The sequence below is a fragment of the Amphimedon queenslandica genome, unplaced genomic scaffold, assembly GCF_000090795.2.
Source record: "Amphimedon queenslandica unplaced genomic scaffold, v1.1 AMPQUscaffold_12913, whole genome shotgun sequence".
NCBI classification, from domain to species: Eukaryota; Metazoa; Porifera; class Demospongiae; order Haplosclerida; family Niphatidae; genus Amphimedon; species Amphimedon queenslandica.
Window position 1 is genome coordinate 32,032 of NW_003546851.1, and position 18,111 is coordinate 50,142.

At 37.5% G+C, this 18,111-nt stretch overlaps 2 protein-coding genes and 1 long non-coding RNA gene across 3 annotated transcripts; 1 reads left to right on the forward strand and 2 right to left on the reverse strand.

Annotated features, from left to right (window-relative positions):
* Positions 1-1,786: 1,786 nt before the first annotated feature.
* Positions 1,787-11,196, reverse strand: LOC109586266 (uncharacterized). Its single transcript, XM_020002439.1, has 12 exons — positions 10,904-11,196; positions 10,084-10,476; positions 9,195-9,494; positions 8,395-8,652; positions 7,819-8,163; positions 6,954-7,352; positions 6,479-6,729; positions 6,121-6,321; positions 5,751-5,985; positions 5,349-5,693; positions 5,002-5,222; positions 1,787-4,711 (listed from the first exon to the last, which is right to left on the reverse strand). Exons 1-12 carry the CDS (start codon positions 11,061-11,063, stop codon positions 1,787-1,789), a joined length of 6,033 nt encoding a protein of 2,010 aa, XP_019857998.1. The 5' UTR covers positions 11,064-11,196.
* Positions 11,197-11,262: 66 nt separating this feature from the next.
* On the reverse strand, positions 11,263-16,065 carry LOC109586270 (proteoglycan 4-like). The gene is made up of 6 exons (XM_020002441.1): positions 14,474-16,065; positions 14,052-14,227; positions 12,512-12,707; positions 12,242-12,282; positions 11,534-11,873; positions 11,263-11,442 (listed from the first exon to the last, which is right to left on the reverse strand). Exons 1-6 carry the CDS (start codon positions 16,049-16,051, stop codon positions 11,356-11,358), a joined length of 2,418 nt encoding a protein of 805 aa, XP_019858000.1. The 5' UTR covers positions 16,052-16,065; the 3' UTR covers positions 11,263-11,355.
* Positions 16,066-16,117: 52 nt separating this feature from the next.
* LOC109586267 (uncharacterized) lies at positions 16,118-18,068 on the forward strand. The gene is made up of 3 exons (XR_002186908.1): positions 16,118-16,225; positions 17,855-17,944; positions 18,016-18,068. It is a non-coding gene; the product is annotated as an uncharacterized LOC109586267 (long non-coding RNA).
* The last annotated feature ends 43 nt before the right edge of the window (positions 18,069-18,111 follow it).

The window sequence follows — 18,111 nt, forward strand, 5'->3', positions numbered from 1 at the left end:
TTTTAACCTGTGATTTCATAATGAGAGGTTGAATTGATCCTTTGAAAAATACCAAAAATTGAATACAAATTGATCCTCGTAAAAACTTCTTTATGGTAACATATTTTGCTTCCTCATTAAATAAATATTTCAATAGCTTATAAACATGGCCAATAGTTTGATCATTCCATCTTCCAGACAGCTTAAGAATTATTTTGGGATCCACTTTGGTACTTTCTCCAATAATTGCTGCTTCAATAGTTTTAACGATATCATTGAGTTGTACTGAATCAATGAATTTATCAATGCTATCACTATATTCATCAAACCTAGCCTGTAGTACAGAGTCATCAATTGGGTTGGCTTCCATTAGATCATTTATTGCATCGATATCAATAAAACTGTGAAGAGGTAGCATTCGCTCAAATATTTCATCAATTGTTACACCATCATGTGCTAAACCAGTTTCCTTATAAGCATGTTGAACCCATCGAGCAAGATCGATTGCACGATGTTCTTCACTGGAAGCATAATATGTAGCAATATCAGCCATCAGCTTTGCATATTTCTTGTGTAGATTTTTAAGTTCCATTGCTAAGCTATCACTAGAGCTAAGCTGTACTTCTTTCGGAATAAATTCTGTGACTACCTTAGTAAGAGAGAACAACACTTGGTAATGTTTAAATACTTCATTCTCCCAGTCTCTAGCTAGTGCAATGGCCTCCTCTTGAGCTGGACCTCCTGCAGTTGATAGACACTCTATAAAAAGGGAACATACCTCCATCATCTTTTTTGCATCTCCTTTGTATAACGAAACCATTGCCAAGAAATCTATTTCAATTTTGTCAAAAGTCGGTGAATGCCTAACTTCTTTATTGATCAAATTTTTGCTGTACAACTCACTGGCTACTTTTGAAAGGCAAGTTTTAGTTGTTTCCATTAATTTTGAGTAATGGCTTCTTAGGACTTGCTTCACCGTTCTGTAGACATTATTACTCAAATTTGTACCTAAAGTAAGAAGAAATAGTTGCTGTATGAACATAAATTTTTATACCTGAATGCTCATCTAAGACAATATGAGCTAAAGTAATTTCACCAGCATCCAGCAAAGCAACAATGATGTTTCTCCAAGTTACATTATTATTAAGACAACATTGAGCAACATCCCTCATGCTATCAAGAGGTTTGATATCCTCTAATTCCTCTTTCTGCTTAATAATAATATTGCTAAGGACTTCTTGTGTCATGTTAGGAAGACAACAGACAAACTGTTCCCAAGTACCAGCAGTAAACTTTGAGCTACTCAATAACTCAACCAATTCATCTTTTGTTGGCTTATCTATTATGATGTATAATAAACACTAAACTGCATAGATCAGCCTTGCCTGTAAGAGTGGGTCCAGGATTAAGTTCCACATCCCCTGATATGAAGAGGAGGATAAGAAGACAAAAAATAAACAAAACGGGCGGAGTCTTCACTTGTGAAGCAGATCTAGATCTAGTCTCGTTCCCAGCTTTACTAGCTCCAGTTCCACAGTAAATGTTACTAGTACTACTAGTACAAGCACTGGATTGTGCCCAATGGCGGTAACAGTTCCAAGATCCTACCATGATCCTACTTTAACTCTCCACTGACACAAATCAATCATTATTTTTGCAAGATAGCAATTACGAGGGTGTGGCTCATAAAAACTCGCGTGCGCCATGACGCATGTTTTTTCATGCGCTAGCGTCATGGCCGGATTTATGGTCAACTTCCGGTGTTAGGAAGGTAGAAAACAAAAAATTAAAATGGCAAAAGAATAAATTAAGAGATATAGTCATTAGTTCTAGCAGCTGATGGTGACTCATCAATGAACTGTTCTATTAAAAATGGCATTGAATCTCCTTCCTCCTCTTCATTATTATTAATCAGTTCTTGTATTGAGCTGGTCATGCTAGGAATACTGTAAGAATCATCAACTTCACTTGTCACACTATCAGTACGAGTAGGTGTAACTGGAACTGTAGCTAACTCCGGTGGTAATGATGGTAACTCATCATTTATAATAGACTGTAGTCCTCCATTGTCTAGTAGCTGCTGTGATTGAGATACTGTAGAATCAGCTACCTTTAAGTATGCATGATTGGTTGCATAGCTGGATGAAGTTGGATGTGATTTTTGCTCTGAACTCTTAAAAGAGTAAAGAGAAGGTATACCAGTATAGGAAGGAGTTGTAGGAGTCTGTCTTGTAACAACAGTGTTAGACTGTGCTGCAGTAGTGCTAGTCACATTAGCAGCATAGAAAGAAGAAGAGAGAGGAACAGTAAAGGGATTAGAACCACTGATGTTAGCTACATAATCCAGTGATTGCTTTCTGCTATCATTCCTTCCATTACTAGAGTAGCTAGTATTTTCCTCTGCAGTCTGTCTTCTCATTCCTCCATTAATGACAGGAGCTGTAGGTGCAACTGATGGTTGCTTTAAATTAATTCTTGTTGGAGATACTGGAGGGACTGCAGGTAGATAATCTGTTCCTGTTGTATTTGATCCAAATTGACTCATATTTAAGCCAAATGAAGCTCCTGGTTTTGAGCTTGATAGTGATCCCAATGGTGTAGAGAACAAAGATGGTCCTACTGGTTGACTCATCACTGATTTTGATACTGAACCCACTGATTTTAACGGCGTTAATTGTGACACAGTCGAGTATAATGATGATGAAGTGCTAGCTTGAGTTGCTGGACAAGGTAACGAAGAATTAGTAGATGGTGTGAGAGTTAAAGGAGGAAAGGAGAGAGAAGAGAATGGAGAGGGAGAAAAATTAGAGGAGAATGATGTAGTAGTAGGAGTTTTAGGAGTTTGATGCTGTAATGTCATGAAGCTACTAGTAGTAGAAAGTGATGGTATATGGGCGTTAGTTGAATCAAGAGAATTCCTCTTCATATTTAAGAGTTCTTGAACTGGAGTAAGCTGGGCAGAGGATCTTCTTTTTGTATCTTCCACTGATGATCTTCTACTAGCATTAGTTGAAGGTAGAGTTGCTGGTTTTAGTTGATTTAATCCAGTGGAGAAAGATTTAGTAGGTGAGACCGGAGGAGAGAAAGAGAATGGAGAAGTTGGAGGAGATGGAGATAAAGGAGAAATAGATGGGGGAGAAAGAAGATGAGGAGAGAGAGGAGGAGGAGAAATAGATCGAGTATTCTTTTGATAAGAGAAAGGAGGAGGAGGCCAGGTTGGTTCACTAATATACTCTGCATTGATTGCTGATATCGGAAATTTAGTTTGATCAGACATTACGTTCATTCCTGTTACATTATTAGCTTCAACTATATAATCACCAACCACAGATTGCTGCAGAGCAATCATGTCTTTCTGTGGCAAAGCTGTCAAAGAGTTCTGACTTCCATTTATAGTACTCGATAAAGTAGTAGGAGGAAAAGGGAAAAAGGTCGTCCCCATGTCTAGTCCTCCTTTATTCTGTCCTTCAATGCTTTGAGCTGATTTCGGTGTGTTAGGATCAGACTCAAACCCACTGGACCTCCTCGTCCTTGAAGGACCAGCCCCCGTGGGCAGAGGACAGCCACCGGATGATGTTTTAGTAAGAGATAGATTAGAGGGATGGCGAGGAGGATCACGAATGATTGAAGGATTTGATAAGAACACGGAATCAGTGGAACCGCCCGAAGATAATATACCAGAAGAACTGCTGCTTCTGTTGGAGAGAGAACGAGAAGCAAACGACTGCCTTGAACTTGATTTCCTTCCTCCTTTCGTTCTCCTGGACCCTTCCCTCATGCGCCTACGCCCCTGATTCAACATTTCATTTTTCCTAATGTTTCTCTCAAAACTGCCCGGAGGCTCTAAGCAGCTATCCTTGCTCTGCTTGCTCTCGTTCCCACTGCTGGTACCGCCCCCCTGACCTTCAACTGTAGCTAGTGACAATAGCGAAGAGCTATTTGATGGTATGGGCGTGTTTTCGGTTGAGCGACCAGTAGGTGGGCGTGTATGAGTAGGTGGAGCTTGTAATGGGAAACTAGGAAGGTAATCGCTAGTTTGAATGTTAATTGGAGGATGTTGCATAACATTTAAGCCTCCAATAGCTGACGGTGCATTATTATTTAAAGATAGCATTGATACAGTGGTAGGTGTGGTCATGGGTGGCTCCTCATCTTCTGGGCTAATCAACAAATCTAATTCAATGTCATCGAGTTTTGTAGAGGTGGGTGTGGTCTTGTTTAATGCAGCTGCGCCTTCTCTCGTCGTGTGAAAGTCTTGGTGATGAGTGTATCCATTATCATCCTGGAAAGAAGAAGGGAAGAGAGAGAGAGAGGAAGGAGGAGGAGGTAACATCACTGATACTGTTACTCCAGGTGGATTAGCTAAAGGTGATAACTTATGAAGCCTGTCGCCTCCAAACGACATGTTTGATTCTTCATTATTAGATGCTAAATGAGTGATTGTTGATTTCTTTTGTTTCTGAGCTCCTACAAAAAGAGGCGGAGGCGGCCGTTGATCGTTAGGCCTCTGTTCCTCCTTGTCCCCTGGCTCTAACTCAGTGTGGTCTCCGCCCTCTTCTATGTCCCGTAGGTATTGTCGGCTCTGAGTCTGACACTGTTCAAGGTATTGCTCCATTATTTCTTCATCGTAAGGTTTGTTAGGTATAAGGCTTTGTACGATTGTCTTCTCACTGGTGACTGATTCTTCTTCATCATCGAGAAGCTTGACAGTCTGTTCCTCGTGTTCATGCACCTGTAAATGAATGAAATTAAGTTGTGAAGTGTTTGACTATGTTTTTACAAAAATACACAAGTACATACATGTACATGTATAAATGTTTTTATGCTGTGTAGAAAGTTTGAGCTCATTTTGATCAAAATTGCATCTTTTACAATTTTTTTAAAGTTGCTCCAAAATTGGGCTAAAGTCCAATGAAGTGTTTGACTAAATTTAATACACAAGTACATGTACTTATGTTGTGTAGAAAGTTTGAGCTGATTCAGTTGCTCCCTTGCATACTGTCTCCATTGATTATTTCTTACTTGTGTTATCAGTCGTTGTTGCTGCTGCTCCCTTTTCCTTTTTTGCTTTCTATAGTAACAGTAACAGCAAGTGAAGCAGGTAATGAACACTGCTAATAAAATGCATCCTCCAACTACTCCTCCTATTATGATGTAGGTTTTATTTTTATCATCAATACCAGCAGAACTTGAGGAAACTCCAACAGTTGGAGAAGGGCTGGGGGATGGAGAGGAGGAAGACCCTGCAATTAAGAAAAAAAATAATAATAAAATCAGCCAAAATTTCAAGCACTAATAATACACTCTAATAATACTACTACTACTACAACTAATAATAATAACAATAATAAATAAATACTGTATATTACCTGCTCTATTAAATACATTCACATCATACACATAGCTCTCAGTACACGGCAAGTTAGCTCCACAGAAAGAAGCCCTGATGCAATAATGATCATGACCACTATCCCCAACATCAATCATATGAAATTCATCCCTCAGTGATATATTGAGACTTCCTTTGTACTCCCAGTAATTTGGATCAGATGTTTTTTGACTGCATTCCTCAGGAATCCATTGTATCTTTACATAATAGTACAGCCTACGAGAAGAAAGACACTCCATAGTATCAGTTAGCTCCCAATTCATTCGAATAAAACTGGAGTTCATTATCGTAAAATTCACATTATCCTGCACAAAACCATAATTATCTAGAAAAGACATGAATAAAAATAAAAGATTTATATAAAAAAGGATTTTATTTCTACCTAAGTTGGTCCAGTTAGCTAGAGTGAGTGTATTGCTCCATTTGCTCTTTCCTGCATCATTTGAGTATGATATACTAACGCGGCATTGATCCCAGCAGTAAGTATTGTTGATGCTGATACTAACGCTTGATCTATTAACGATATCAGTGATGGCATCAGTGATGACTTGATAGCTGATTGATCCACTGCAGTTCAGTCTCACTGTAACATTGCTAACACCACATGTTGCATGGAGCTATAGAGGAAAGAGAAAAATACAATATTAAATTTGTAATAATAATGATATTGTAATATTAGGTAAATTTTAGCATCGTTTTTGTAATTATACATGTACATGTAAATAATAATAAATTAATAGTAATAATGATACCTCAAAATTAGCAGTGAAGTTATTCCCATTCCTATTGTTCCAGGTTACATTAGTGAGTACTGGAGCTGCTATAGGAGGGAGTGCTGGAGTGCTAAAGCTCATTTTAGCCGTCGTTAGCTTATCAATCGGTTCCTCCATGAAATACCAAAGGGTGACCCACCAAGAGCAATGAAGCAAGCAACCAAACTGATAAATGTTACTCTGTATGAATAAGAAATGAAAATATTATGATAATACACAGCTAATGGCATCTCTCTCTCTCTCTCTCTCTCTCTCTCTCTCTCTCTCTCTCTCTCTCTCTCTCTCTCTCTCCCTCTCTCTCTCTCTCTCCCTCCCTCTCTCCCTCTTTCTTTCTTACTGTAGCTTCATTATGATGCATGTGAGTGACAGGTATGTTCATATTCATTCCAATACAAGAATAGTTCACTTGATATGTGTAATAGATATTCATCAACCAGCTTGCGTTATAAGGCCCATAGTAGCTGCTATAAGACTCAGAAATGGAATCAAAGCTAAACGTCACGTCAAATTTATTATCAGCTTCATTGGTTGTCATAGATACAGACATATTGCTGAGGACTAATGCAGTAGGGTGACCCAAATCATGATCTAGAAAGAAAGACAGACAAAAATGAGATTAGCTGTTCTCTATTATTCTTTAACACAGCAAGAAAATTTATAACTAAAAGTCTGCAATTATAAGAAATTGAATCACACATAAAAAGTTTTTTTGACAAAATTTTCATGCTACATGTATATACATTATATCTGATGCTTGCACTCTACATAAAATTCCTCTCTCTATCTCTCTCTCTCTCTCTTCTAACTCTTACTGGGTATTCCACATGATTGAGCCGGTACATTCCCGTCCAAGTCACTATACACATAATCACTAAACACCTCCTCCTCCTCTTCTTCTCCCGGCCTCATTACTACGGCAGACACAAAGAACCTTCTCGTCCCAGTAAACATCAAAGTATCGCAAAAAGTATCATACAGTATACAAGTGGAGCTAGTCCTTAGTGTATACAAGGCATGCTGACTGGAATGAGGGCAGGAACCATCTTTGAAGTTATGTAGCATCAATAGGTTGTACTCAAGTTGGTAGCTGTTGTCTCCTACTAACAAGTGATTGGGAGGATCCCAACTGATTGTGTAGGTGTCGTTATGTGTGAAGCTACCGAGTTCAGAGAGCTGGGAGACACTGATAGGACCAGGTGGATTGGGTTTATCTGAAAGAGAGAGGGGGAGAAAGAAAGAGAGGGAGAGAGAGAGAGAGAGAGAGGGAGGAGTAGCAGGTGAAACAATAGACCAGTAAAGGGTAAATACCTCAATATGTAATATAATATACTCATGATAATTAATATTCATTACATGTACATGTACATATACATGTACATGTACATATACATGTACATGTATAAGCTTGGGGCGTGTGTGTGGTACAGGTATAACCATCATGATGACACATATTACATCATGAGCACATATTTATTACAGTGAGAAAATATCTAGTATACTGAGATTCATATCTTAACACCATACATGTACATGTATATGACACCTCCAATACATGTGCATTTACATGTACATGTACATGTATGCCATACATACAAGCAACTGCATGCATTTAGCAATTGGTAAAATAATAAATAATAAACAAATAAATAGCTCATATTGTATTATTTTTAAATTTACCTGTATATTTTATTCTAACTTGACTGCTCCTCCAGTGATACTCTCCTTTCACCACACACTGGTAGCTGCTAAGAAAATGATCGAGAGAATAGTTGCTCGATAGAAAGAGGGCGGAGTCATTGAGTAACTGTGGAAACAAAGAGTTTGTCGTCACGAGCTGACCACGAAAGTACCAGAAAATGGAAAATGATTGAGAGGAATTGGAAGAAGTGCTGACTCCGCAGAAAAGTGTGATATTTGCCGGAGCAGTGATATTAATATCTTTAGAGGTATCGGGAGAAACAAAATGGCTACCGGGGTCAGAAGAGCCTTCAATACTCCATGCAATGTTAACAATGGGTCTCCCTAGAATACAAGAATATACTAACATATGCAAGAATATGCAGAAGTATACTAGAATATATTGAAGATACATGTATGCAAGAGTATAACATGCAAGAATATACTAATTATGCAAAATTATACAAGGATATACTGGAGTATACTGTTAATATGTAAAAGTATATTAGGATATACTGGACTATACTGTACATATGCAAAAATATACAAGGATATACTGGAGTATACTGCACATACCTATGACGTTCACATATGCAGTGTGGCTCATATTAATCCCTCCAGTGGTGACAGAGCATGTATAGTGAGCTGAATCATTGATATTATTAATAATGAGGACTTGGGGAATTGGTGTATGTAGTGGAGTATCATCATCATTCTTGTACCAAGAGTAGTGTATGGAACTGTTTAAACTGCTGGCATTAACAAGGCAGTATAAAGTGAGGGATTTACCAGCTGCTACTGTCTGAGACCGAGGAGTAACAACAAATACAGGATCTAAAAGAGAGAGAGAGGAGACAGGGAGAGAGAGGGAGAGAGGGAGAGAGAGAGAGAGAGAGAGAGAGAGAGAGGGAGAGAGAGAGAGGGAGAGAGGGAGAGAGAGGGAGAGAGAGAGAGGGAGAGAGAGAGAGGTGATAAAAGGGAGTGACAGGTTAAAGGTGAAACAATACTAGCAATGCATGGTCTGTCACTTCATGAATGACATTAGTCTCTCATACCAAACCCTCCCTCCCTCCTCTCTCAGACTATGAATCCTAATAGTCACAAGTAATACGACACCATTGATGTGTATGGACTACACAAAGCACTCAAAGTCTTAAATACACTCATACCAGAAACATTGGGATATGACAATGATAACAGACAAGCTGCAGAAAGCTATTGTAATGATAATAGAATTGAAATGCATGTACACATATGTATATTGAACTACCATTCTCTCATTTGTCATCATTATTAATACAAAACAAAAGCACCAAAGGGGGGAATGTCATCATGCAAAAAAATAATACTATTACATGTTGTGAATCTTAGTTTACCTGTAGCATCAGTGACTTTAAAGCTAAAGGTCCTTACGACTGAATTAACTTGACACACAACAACCTCAGTGTCTTTATCAGCTCTCACAATCTTCACATATTTGTTGCCAGGTATGTCAGTACATGTATGACACTCAAGCCATGTTGGAGTTGAAGAGGTTGGTTTAGAAGGAGTGCAGTCAAGGAAGGCTGAACCTCCACCTGGTGGCAGGTCTATTTTGACACTCGTCACGTCATTTATTTGATAGAAGGAAGAAGAGGCTGTAGTGTTGTAGATGAGATTACTAAATGTAAGAGGAACTAGAGAGAGAAGGGGAAGAGAGAGAGGGGGGAGAGAGAGGGGGAGAGAGAGAGAGAGAGAGGGAGAGAAGAGAAATAGGCAGCTAAAATAATGCAAAACCTATTACACATTCTTATGCAAAATTAGACAACAGATAAATATCATTATTAAGGTCAGATCTCCTAATAAAGAATTAACAGCCAATGTGGGAGTGCCCAGCTAACACCTCAAATCATATTCATTGCTTTAATATTCATTAGCCACTAACACAGGATACACCTGACCCCCCAAAAACAATATAAAGAATGAGACGTGTACATAATGTGCATTAGGGGATCAATGAGAATGATAGTGTATCATCATAACAAAAAACCAGCTACTAAGAATGATGCATGGTTGCATGAATGAATGTGCAGTATTAGTGTTTATAAAGCCTAAGGGAAATACCATGCAGTCTCAGTTGAAAAACTTATCTAAAAACAGACACTTATCTATACATCAGGCTATATACACAGACCAATGGGATATGGTAGTCCTTTATGATTCTATTATTCTTAGCATGGATAAAGTTTGCATGGAGGCACATGGTTCTGTACATGTACTACATACCATTAGAATCATCTATGAAGGTTACAATCTGTGGCAAACTCCTAATGGTGTAGTTTCCATCGAAAAGTTTGCAATAATAAGATCCATTGGTGGAGACTGAGAGAGTAGAGTTACCACTACTCAATTGAACTTCATCTCGAAACCAAGACAGAGTGGGACAGCTCCCATCATACTTATAGCACACAGGAGTTGGAGAAACTGAGCAGTTAAGATTCAAGCTCTCCCCTGCATAGCTTGTATGATAGACAGGCTCAGTAAGGAATGAGAGAGACCGAGGCTGAGTTACATAGAGGTTGCTTGGGGTACTGCTCTTTAGGCAGTTTGAAAGATTCTCGAATCTTGTGTCTTCGGTCTTGGTCCATTTGAGAGGGACTCCACTACACGTGGTGATTGCTATAAAATAGTATAAAAAAGAATAAATAAAGGTTATGCAAATAAAGAAGTATTATATACATGTACACATATGATTATAAGTTAAGGGGGAAAGCTCAGTATTGCATTAAAAATCAACAAATGTGCAAATAAAGTTTACTCAACAAAGCATGCAACTATACAATAGATGCAAGCTGCATGTTATACTTCAGTATAAGCCGCATTCATAGTGTAGATCAGTCAATGGAATATCAATATGAAAACGCAAGTGAAGCCCACACTATAACACAATAAGAGACAAAAAGGAGAAGCTCTGTAATAGAAATCCCCTGCCCTAACCCGCATAGTTATGATATGCTCCCAAGACACTCCTGCTTTCTCCAAGCTTAAACTAACTTACTAATGGCTTTAGGCTTTAATGTACTTTTACTGTATGCATGAGACTTACAATCCGTATAATAAGCCCTCTGACACGTTTGTGGACAGGTTCCATGACTGTAGCATGAAGAGAAGGCAGAGGAAAGAAGTAGATACCACAGCAGGTGTTTCATGAATTGTAGTCTTCCTTCACGAGTCAGTTTGCAGAGTTGTGGCTTCATCTCAGTCATGCATTACAAATTGCATTCGCTCCTTCTCCTACACGGCCTAATCTACTCGCTCAATCTTCTTTTCTGCCGCTTGAGCTTCAAAACCTTGATATAACAAGGGTACTAAAGATAGTCTTCCTTTTCTCTCTCCTTTTTTGCTGGTTTTATTTTGACTAGCGCGAGGTCGTGTAGGCGTGGCTCATTAATAATCAATTTTCACGTATATGAAGGTGTTAAAATTGCAGGACAACAAATGTACAAATACATGATGTAGATGGAAAAGAGAGAGTGGAATTCATTAAGGAAGATGTCATTAACTGGATGCAGCCATTATTTCATCTACTTCATCCCAGTCTACAGAAGAAGACGAAGAATCACCTCTCTTGTTTTTAAAAGTTGCCTAAAACAAATGAAAACACCATATAAAATATATGTGAAGCAAACTCCTGAGCTAAAAGTTCATGTACATTTATGCATATTCTTCTTCCTACCAGTATTTCTGCCATTTTATCTTGTTCTCTTGGTGTTAGTCCCTCCACACTAGCTATCCTCCTCTTGCTATACCCTCCTCCCTCAGTCCTTACTGGTGATTGCTGGACACTTCTTGATGTCCTTGCACCAAACCCTCTTCTATTCTCCTTCTCTCTCTTCTCTTTGATACTAGTAGTAGTACTAGTGATGGTCTTTTTCTTTTTCTTGTTGCTTGTTTCTGGTTCAGTTGGTAGTTGATGTTTAAGTGAGTTTGAGAGAAGAGAGCTTGATTGTAGCATGTCCTCCATGAGACTGTGAGCTTCTTTTAGTCGCGAGTGACGATTAATCTCCTCTTGTTCTCTAAAGAGAAGAAAGAAAAAAGAAAGAAGAAAGCAGAAAGAAAGAGAGAGAAGATAACATCATGAACATTAACTTAAATACAAATATTTTTACACTTTACTTAGGCATGTACATACATGTACATGGTCTTGACAAGTTGAAGTGACAATCAGTTATACATTGTACATGTACATGTACACCAATGTTAGATGCATATGAAGGTGTACATACATGTACATGTACAATGTTAATTATGGCAATTTATCAAAGCTGTCTATAGTAACAGCTATAACTTCAAACACAAAATATATATTTCTATACATGCACATGCAACACATGAATTTTCAGCGCAAAGTGTGTACATGCAAGTACATGTACATGTACTTTACCTTTTCTGATGTAGAGGTTTCTTAGGTGTGGAGGAAGAAGACTAAAGAGAGAAAGAGAGAGGGGGGGAATTTAGTGAGTGATAAAAGTTACTCACAGCCATCATCATTATTAAATAAATATGCTATCATTCATTAATCAGGCTCCACACCACACAGTTATTATAGTCAATCACACATAGCATAGTTGTAATAGTGATCTAGGTACATGTATACACCTTTTGGTTACAGTTCCCTTTTCCTCTCTCTCTCTCTCTCCCCTTCTATTTATACTTTGGTTTTAAAAGGTCGCTTCTCTTTCCTTCTCAGTTCTTCACGCTGGTTCTTGTACTCGGTATTTCGTTCGTAAAACTTCTTCGACATCCATCTTCTTAGATTGCTTCTCTTCTCATTAGAATCACCATCAAGAGACACTCCATCATTAGTGATGTCAGTGTTAGGAGTAGTACTTCTAAAAGTGTGCAATTGACTAGTAAAAGAAGTAATAGAAGTAACAAGTAAATCCACGACAGAAATGTAATATTTTTTATTACTAAATGTTATTTGTTTAAAATGCCTAGAGTGAAAATAATAATTTTACAATAACTAGATATTTTGTTTTTAAATGTAGAATTACTTTATCTGTAAAAGATAAGAGAACATTTATTATCATCATCATTATTATTATACTACTGCAATAATACATGTACATATTACATGTACTATTGAACGCTGCATCATATTGTTATTGGAGATTAAAGAGGAGTAGATCCTCAAGTGAAAAACAGTTTACATCTTGCCAGTAGTCTGCCTCTACATAGCAATCACTTCATCAGTAACGCTACACATGTACATGTACATATACCAGTGAACTTTCAACATGACAGTACATTTTGGATTTTAATATTATAATACTCAGCTAATCATATACAGTCAAACTTGTCTATTTGGGACCCAATAATAATGTCCTGATTATAAGTGTTCTTATTTCAGAGGTTCACCAATACACATTTACATGTATATTGTAATAATTGAACTTTCAACATGACGGAACATTTTGTATTTTAATATTCAACCAATCCTCTACATCTACAGTCAATCTGTCTACTTGGTACCCAATAATACACTAGCTCCTGATTATGAACCTGTCCTTATTTCAGAGGTTCATTAATACACATTACTATTGTATTGGGACTGATACTACCTGTCCTCATTATAGAGGCCTCCTTATTTTAGAGTGTCCACAATAGCAGGTTATACTGTATCAATCTACTACACATGTACTACACTTATTCAAGAGCTAGATGGTATGTGTGTGCGTTTTTAGCTATGGTGGTTGATACCTACATGTACTTGTCATTATTAAGAATCTTAATTTCCTACCCATGGTTGCATGTTTGTAACTGGCACAAACAATAAGTTCTTATCTCCCTCTCTCTAGTACTCAAAAGCAACAGTGCACATGTACTAAAGTGTGTGTACATGTAAATGTATTTCTACTAGAGAGTATTTTATTGTGAATCATGAGTTTCTCTTTAATGAGGAGTGTTATGGTGTAGAGGGCAATGTGTGGAAAAGAAAGAGAAAGTGTATTGCAAACCTAAAGTATTAAAACCACATGCAAAATTTATGCATCTTATACATGTACAATGTACATGTATATTGATTCCACTAAAATAGTAAGTACATGTACATGTAGAAAGAGGTAGAGAGGGAGAGAGAGAGAGAGAGAAAGAGAGAAAGAGAGAAAGAGAGAGAGAGAGAGAGAGAGACAGAGAGACAGAGACAGAGAGACAGAGACAGAGACAGAGAGAGACAGACAGAGAAGGATCACCTCCTAGGTGTATCTGTTCCTTTCTTATAGTTTGGAGTAGGAGGTAGAGACCTCTCTATAGATCCAATATCGTAACGAGGAGTTGCAAAAGGTGATGGAAAAGGTTGACCATATTTAGAAGGAGTGAGAGCCTCTTGTCCACCAGTGGGAGTGAGTCTATCAATAGTGCTTAATATCTAGAGAAGGAAAGAGTTGTGTGCAATATACATGTAGCTAGAAATGTCTGTGGCCTAAAATTTTTTGCAAATATATAACCAGTAAAATTTTTACAGATTTTATTTTTGCTAATGCACCTACATGTAAATTGGCCTGAGAAAAAATTTAAGGATTAAATTTTATATTTTCTGCAAAACAAATGGGCCACAAAAATTTCTAGCTGTGTACATTGCATGCTGTAATTATCAAAGAAGTTCTTGTCTTACTCTTCTTGATGTCATGAAATCATCTTTAATGTCTTCAGCGTTAGCTTCCAGTAAGGACAACTGCTTCTCTAGCAGTTCAAACTGCTTCATGACGTCATCAGGTCGGTTGCCATAGTGATGGCGAGGAATAGGCGGAGTCCTAGTGACCCGATCCGTTACCATAAAAACCTCTTCCTCCACATCCTCCTCCTCCTCAATATCAATGACGTCAGTGTATAGTCTCTGCCCATCATTAGGTAGGTGTGATTTATCATTAATATCAACTTGTACGGCAACTGATGTCTTTAGTGATGGTACCCGTTTAGTTGGAGGAGGTGAGAGAGAGGGGGAACGGTGTGAGGGTGAACGAGGAGGAGAAGGAGAACGAGGGGAAGGGGGTCGTGGGGGTGTTCCTGAACAAGGGGAAGGGGAACGAGGAGGTGTACCTGAACAAGGAGAAGTAGGTGAGTGGTGTGATGGTGAATGAGTGTGTGATGATACTAATAATTTTTCCTCCTTCTCCTCTTCTTCACTATAGCTGCTGGTACTAATGTTAACGTGTTTTATTGCACTAAGAGTTAATTGATTTTTAGTGAGACGGGTATCTTGTGGGCGGGGCTTGTTGCTAGGTAAAGTTTGAGGAGAAATTTCTTTAGGTAGTGCTAATTGTTCGTTATTAGGTGATGATGGGCGTGGCTTGTTGCTAAGAGATGAGTCTGGACTGGACAAAATTTCGTCGGATGATGACGTAATCCTAATGGGCATGGCTTTAGTAGCCGTGGTAACCGTATGATCAGGAGATTTAAATCTTATTTGTCTTTTTTGTCGACTAGTGGGCGTGACTCTACTTCGGCTCTTACGTACATGTACATGTTGCATGTTTGGGACGTCCGAGGGTAAAGTAAGTAATTTGAAACCGTTAGCTCTCATTTTTGATAGAGGATCTTCTAATTTTAAAAGGGGCGGGGCCACAGCTGAAGGTGGGAGGAGTTTAGGAACAAACGGTCTCGTTGGAATATTAGGAAGAACAAGCTCCACCCACTCCTTATAATTAATAGGACGTGGCACTTTGGCATTATTAGGTGGCTTTGACGAGGGAATACAAGTCGTTAAAAAAGTAGGCGGAGCAATTACTGATTTAATCACGGGCGGAGCCAGGAAAGGCTGATATTGAGGACTATTTTTATCACTCACTAACTTTAAAAGTGGCGAAGGCCTTTCATCAGTTTTAGGAACTCCTCCAGAAATGAATGTATTTTTCAAATTATTATTATTATTATTAATTCTTTGTTCGCTGATTTTATGAAAGAGAGCGTCTACCCCGGGATATAAATCAGATAATTGACGAGGTACTCCTCGAGAAGGATCGTTGATATTAGGAGGTAGAGATAGTAACTGATGCTGTTGTGAAGGATCAGGATTATTATCAGGTAAACTAAAAGTTTGTGGTATTTCGCCTTTTTTAAGAGTAGAAGATGATGAAAAGGTAAATCCCTCACTGGTGCTCATTCCTTCTCCCTCTCTCATCATTTGAGGCATTTCTCCAGTCAGGGAAGAAGAGAGGAGGTCAGAAAGAACCATTTGGCTACCGTCCGCCATTTTGTAATTGGTTTCCATGGAAACATTAACTTTGAGCCACACCTTCTAATTAATTAAAATAGGCGTGGGCCTTAAGATTAATTAAGACAGTAAAGGCGTGTTCTGCAAAAACTTTTCAGGGACTTTCTCTCTCTTTCTGTTTGTCACAAAGTTTCTAAAAGAAGCATGTCCATTGTAAGTAATAAGAATTACTGCATCTACAATGTACATCAGCTAACTGACCATTATATCTGGATATATTGACTCATTTGTTTATACAGAGGAATATTATGTCTTTTTCATCATAATATGTAATCAATTTTGTAAGAAATGCAAAATTTGAGGCATAAAGTAAAGGATATTAGCAGTACTTGGTAGTCTTTAAGCAGCATTTGCCTGCAGTTAATTATAATTAATCTAATTACTCATTTAGAAACTAATTGGCTGTTAATTAAGTTATTAATAGTTATTAAGTTTAAAGTAATTAAGTAATGGTTATTATGTAATAATTAATACTATGACATCATTCCTTTTGGAAACATGTACTCAAATAATTAAAATGTTCCATGTACTCTTTTCCGCCTATTAATCTCATTACGGTACATGTACATGTACATGTATAGCGTACATGTACATGTATAGTGTACATGTAATTAATATAATATGACGTGTATAATATTACTCTCTTGTCCTTATGTAAAAGAATTTGGATTATGCGACACTTTATGACATAATTATTCAGTAATGATTGTACTTACTCCACGGTTGTTGTAAGAATTTATTTTGGGAGCCAGTTTAGTCATGTTTTTGAAAGTGAATCCATACTAATTGGGACATTGTTTTTGGATGTAATTTGATAGCCATGTTTTTTTTAAATCACTCCAAATTTTTATTACATTTTCTGATACATGTACATATTAATGTCCTTATGCTATGAAAAAAGTTTGAGCTGATTCCAACAAATAATTTTCGAGTTATGAGCATTTTTTTTAAATGGGCCAATTTTTGAAAAATACCCAAGGCTATAGCCCATGGTTTTTTCCAAAAAATAGCTCCGAAATCATCTCAAATTTTTATTACATTTTCTGATACATATTGATGTACTTATGCTGTGTAGCAAGTTTGAGCTGATTCCGACTTCAATTTTTCAAGTTATGGCCATTTTAAGAAAACACCAAAAATCAGAAAAATAATTTCCAAATTATGAGCATCTAAAGACACAACAACTTTAGGTTTCATACTCTAATTAATGCCCACCACTCAGTGATTTGGTTCCTGCATTTACTTGTATACAGTAACAAGCATTAAGAGACATACATTATCATAATGTTATGTACATATGTACATGTACATATACATGCATCAGATTGCAGACCTCATTATAATTAACTGAACTGTTGTCTATAAAGAATAAACAAGTATGTACACTGTATGTACATTATCTTAGCATAATGAACTCACGGTATTTTCCCTCACTCACGCTCAGTCACTTAAAAAATTTGGAATATACGCATGTAGTTTATTAATAGTTAGTATTTCCTTCATTTCAGTCATTCTTGTTGCTTTTTGTCTTAGTTCTATGTAGAGGTGTGTTGGTGTAGGAAAGCAGGAATTACTCTATTAGGGATTTATTGTTATAATGACACATTGGGGGAAAGTTGAGAAATTTTAAATGCATGTACTTGTAACTATTTTAATTAGTGTAAAATTAATTGTAGTGTCTGTCTCCTACCCTTTTCTCCCCTCTCTCTCTCTTCCTCCCTTTCTGTGCCTTGGTCTTTGTCTCCCCCCCCCCCTCTTTCTCCCTCCCTCTCTCTCTCTCAGCAAGTTAAAGATGAGGATATCAGTGATGAAGGAGAGCTGACAGTCTTTATACAACCACCTGGATCTGACCTTTACATCAAAAGAGAAAGAGTAAACAATTATTATTATTATTATTATTATTATTATTAATACTAACATTCTGTTGTGCTTTCATAATGCAGAGAATTGGAAAATGCAACTGGAAAGTCCTCCTAATGGTAACTGACAAAGCTAGACTCATAATGATTGATATTCTTTTGGCTTAGTTTTTGGTTTTA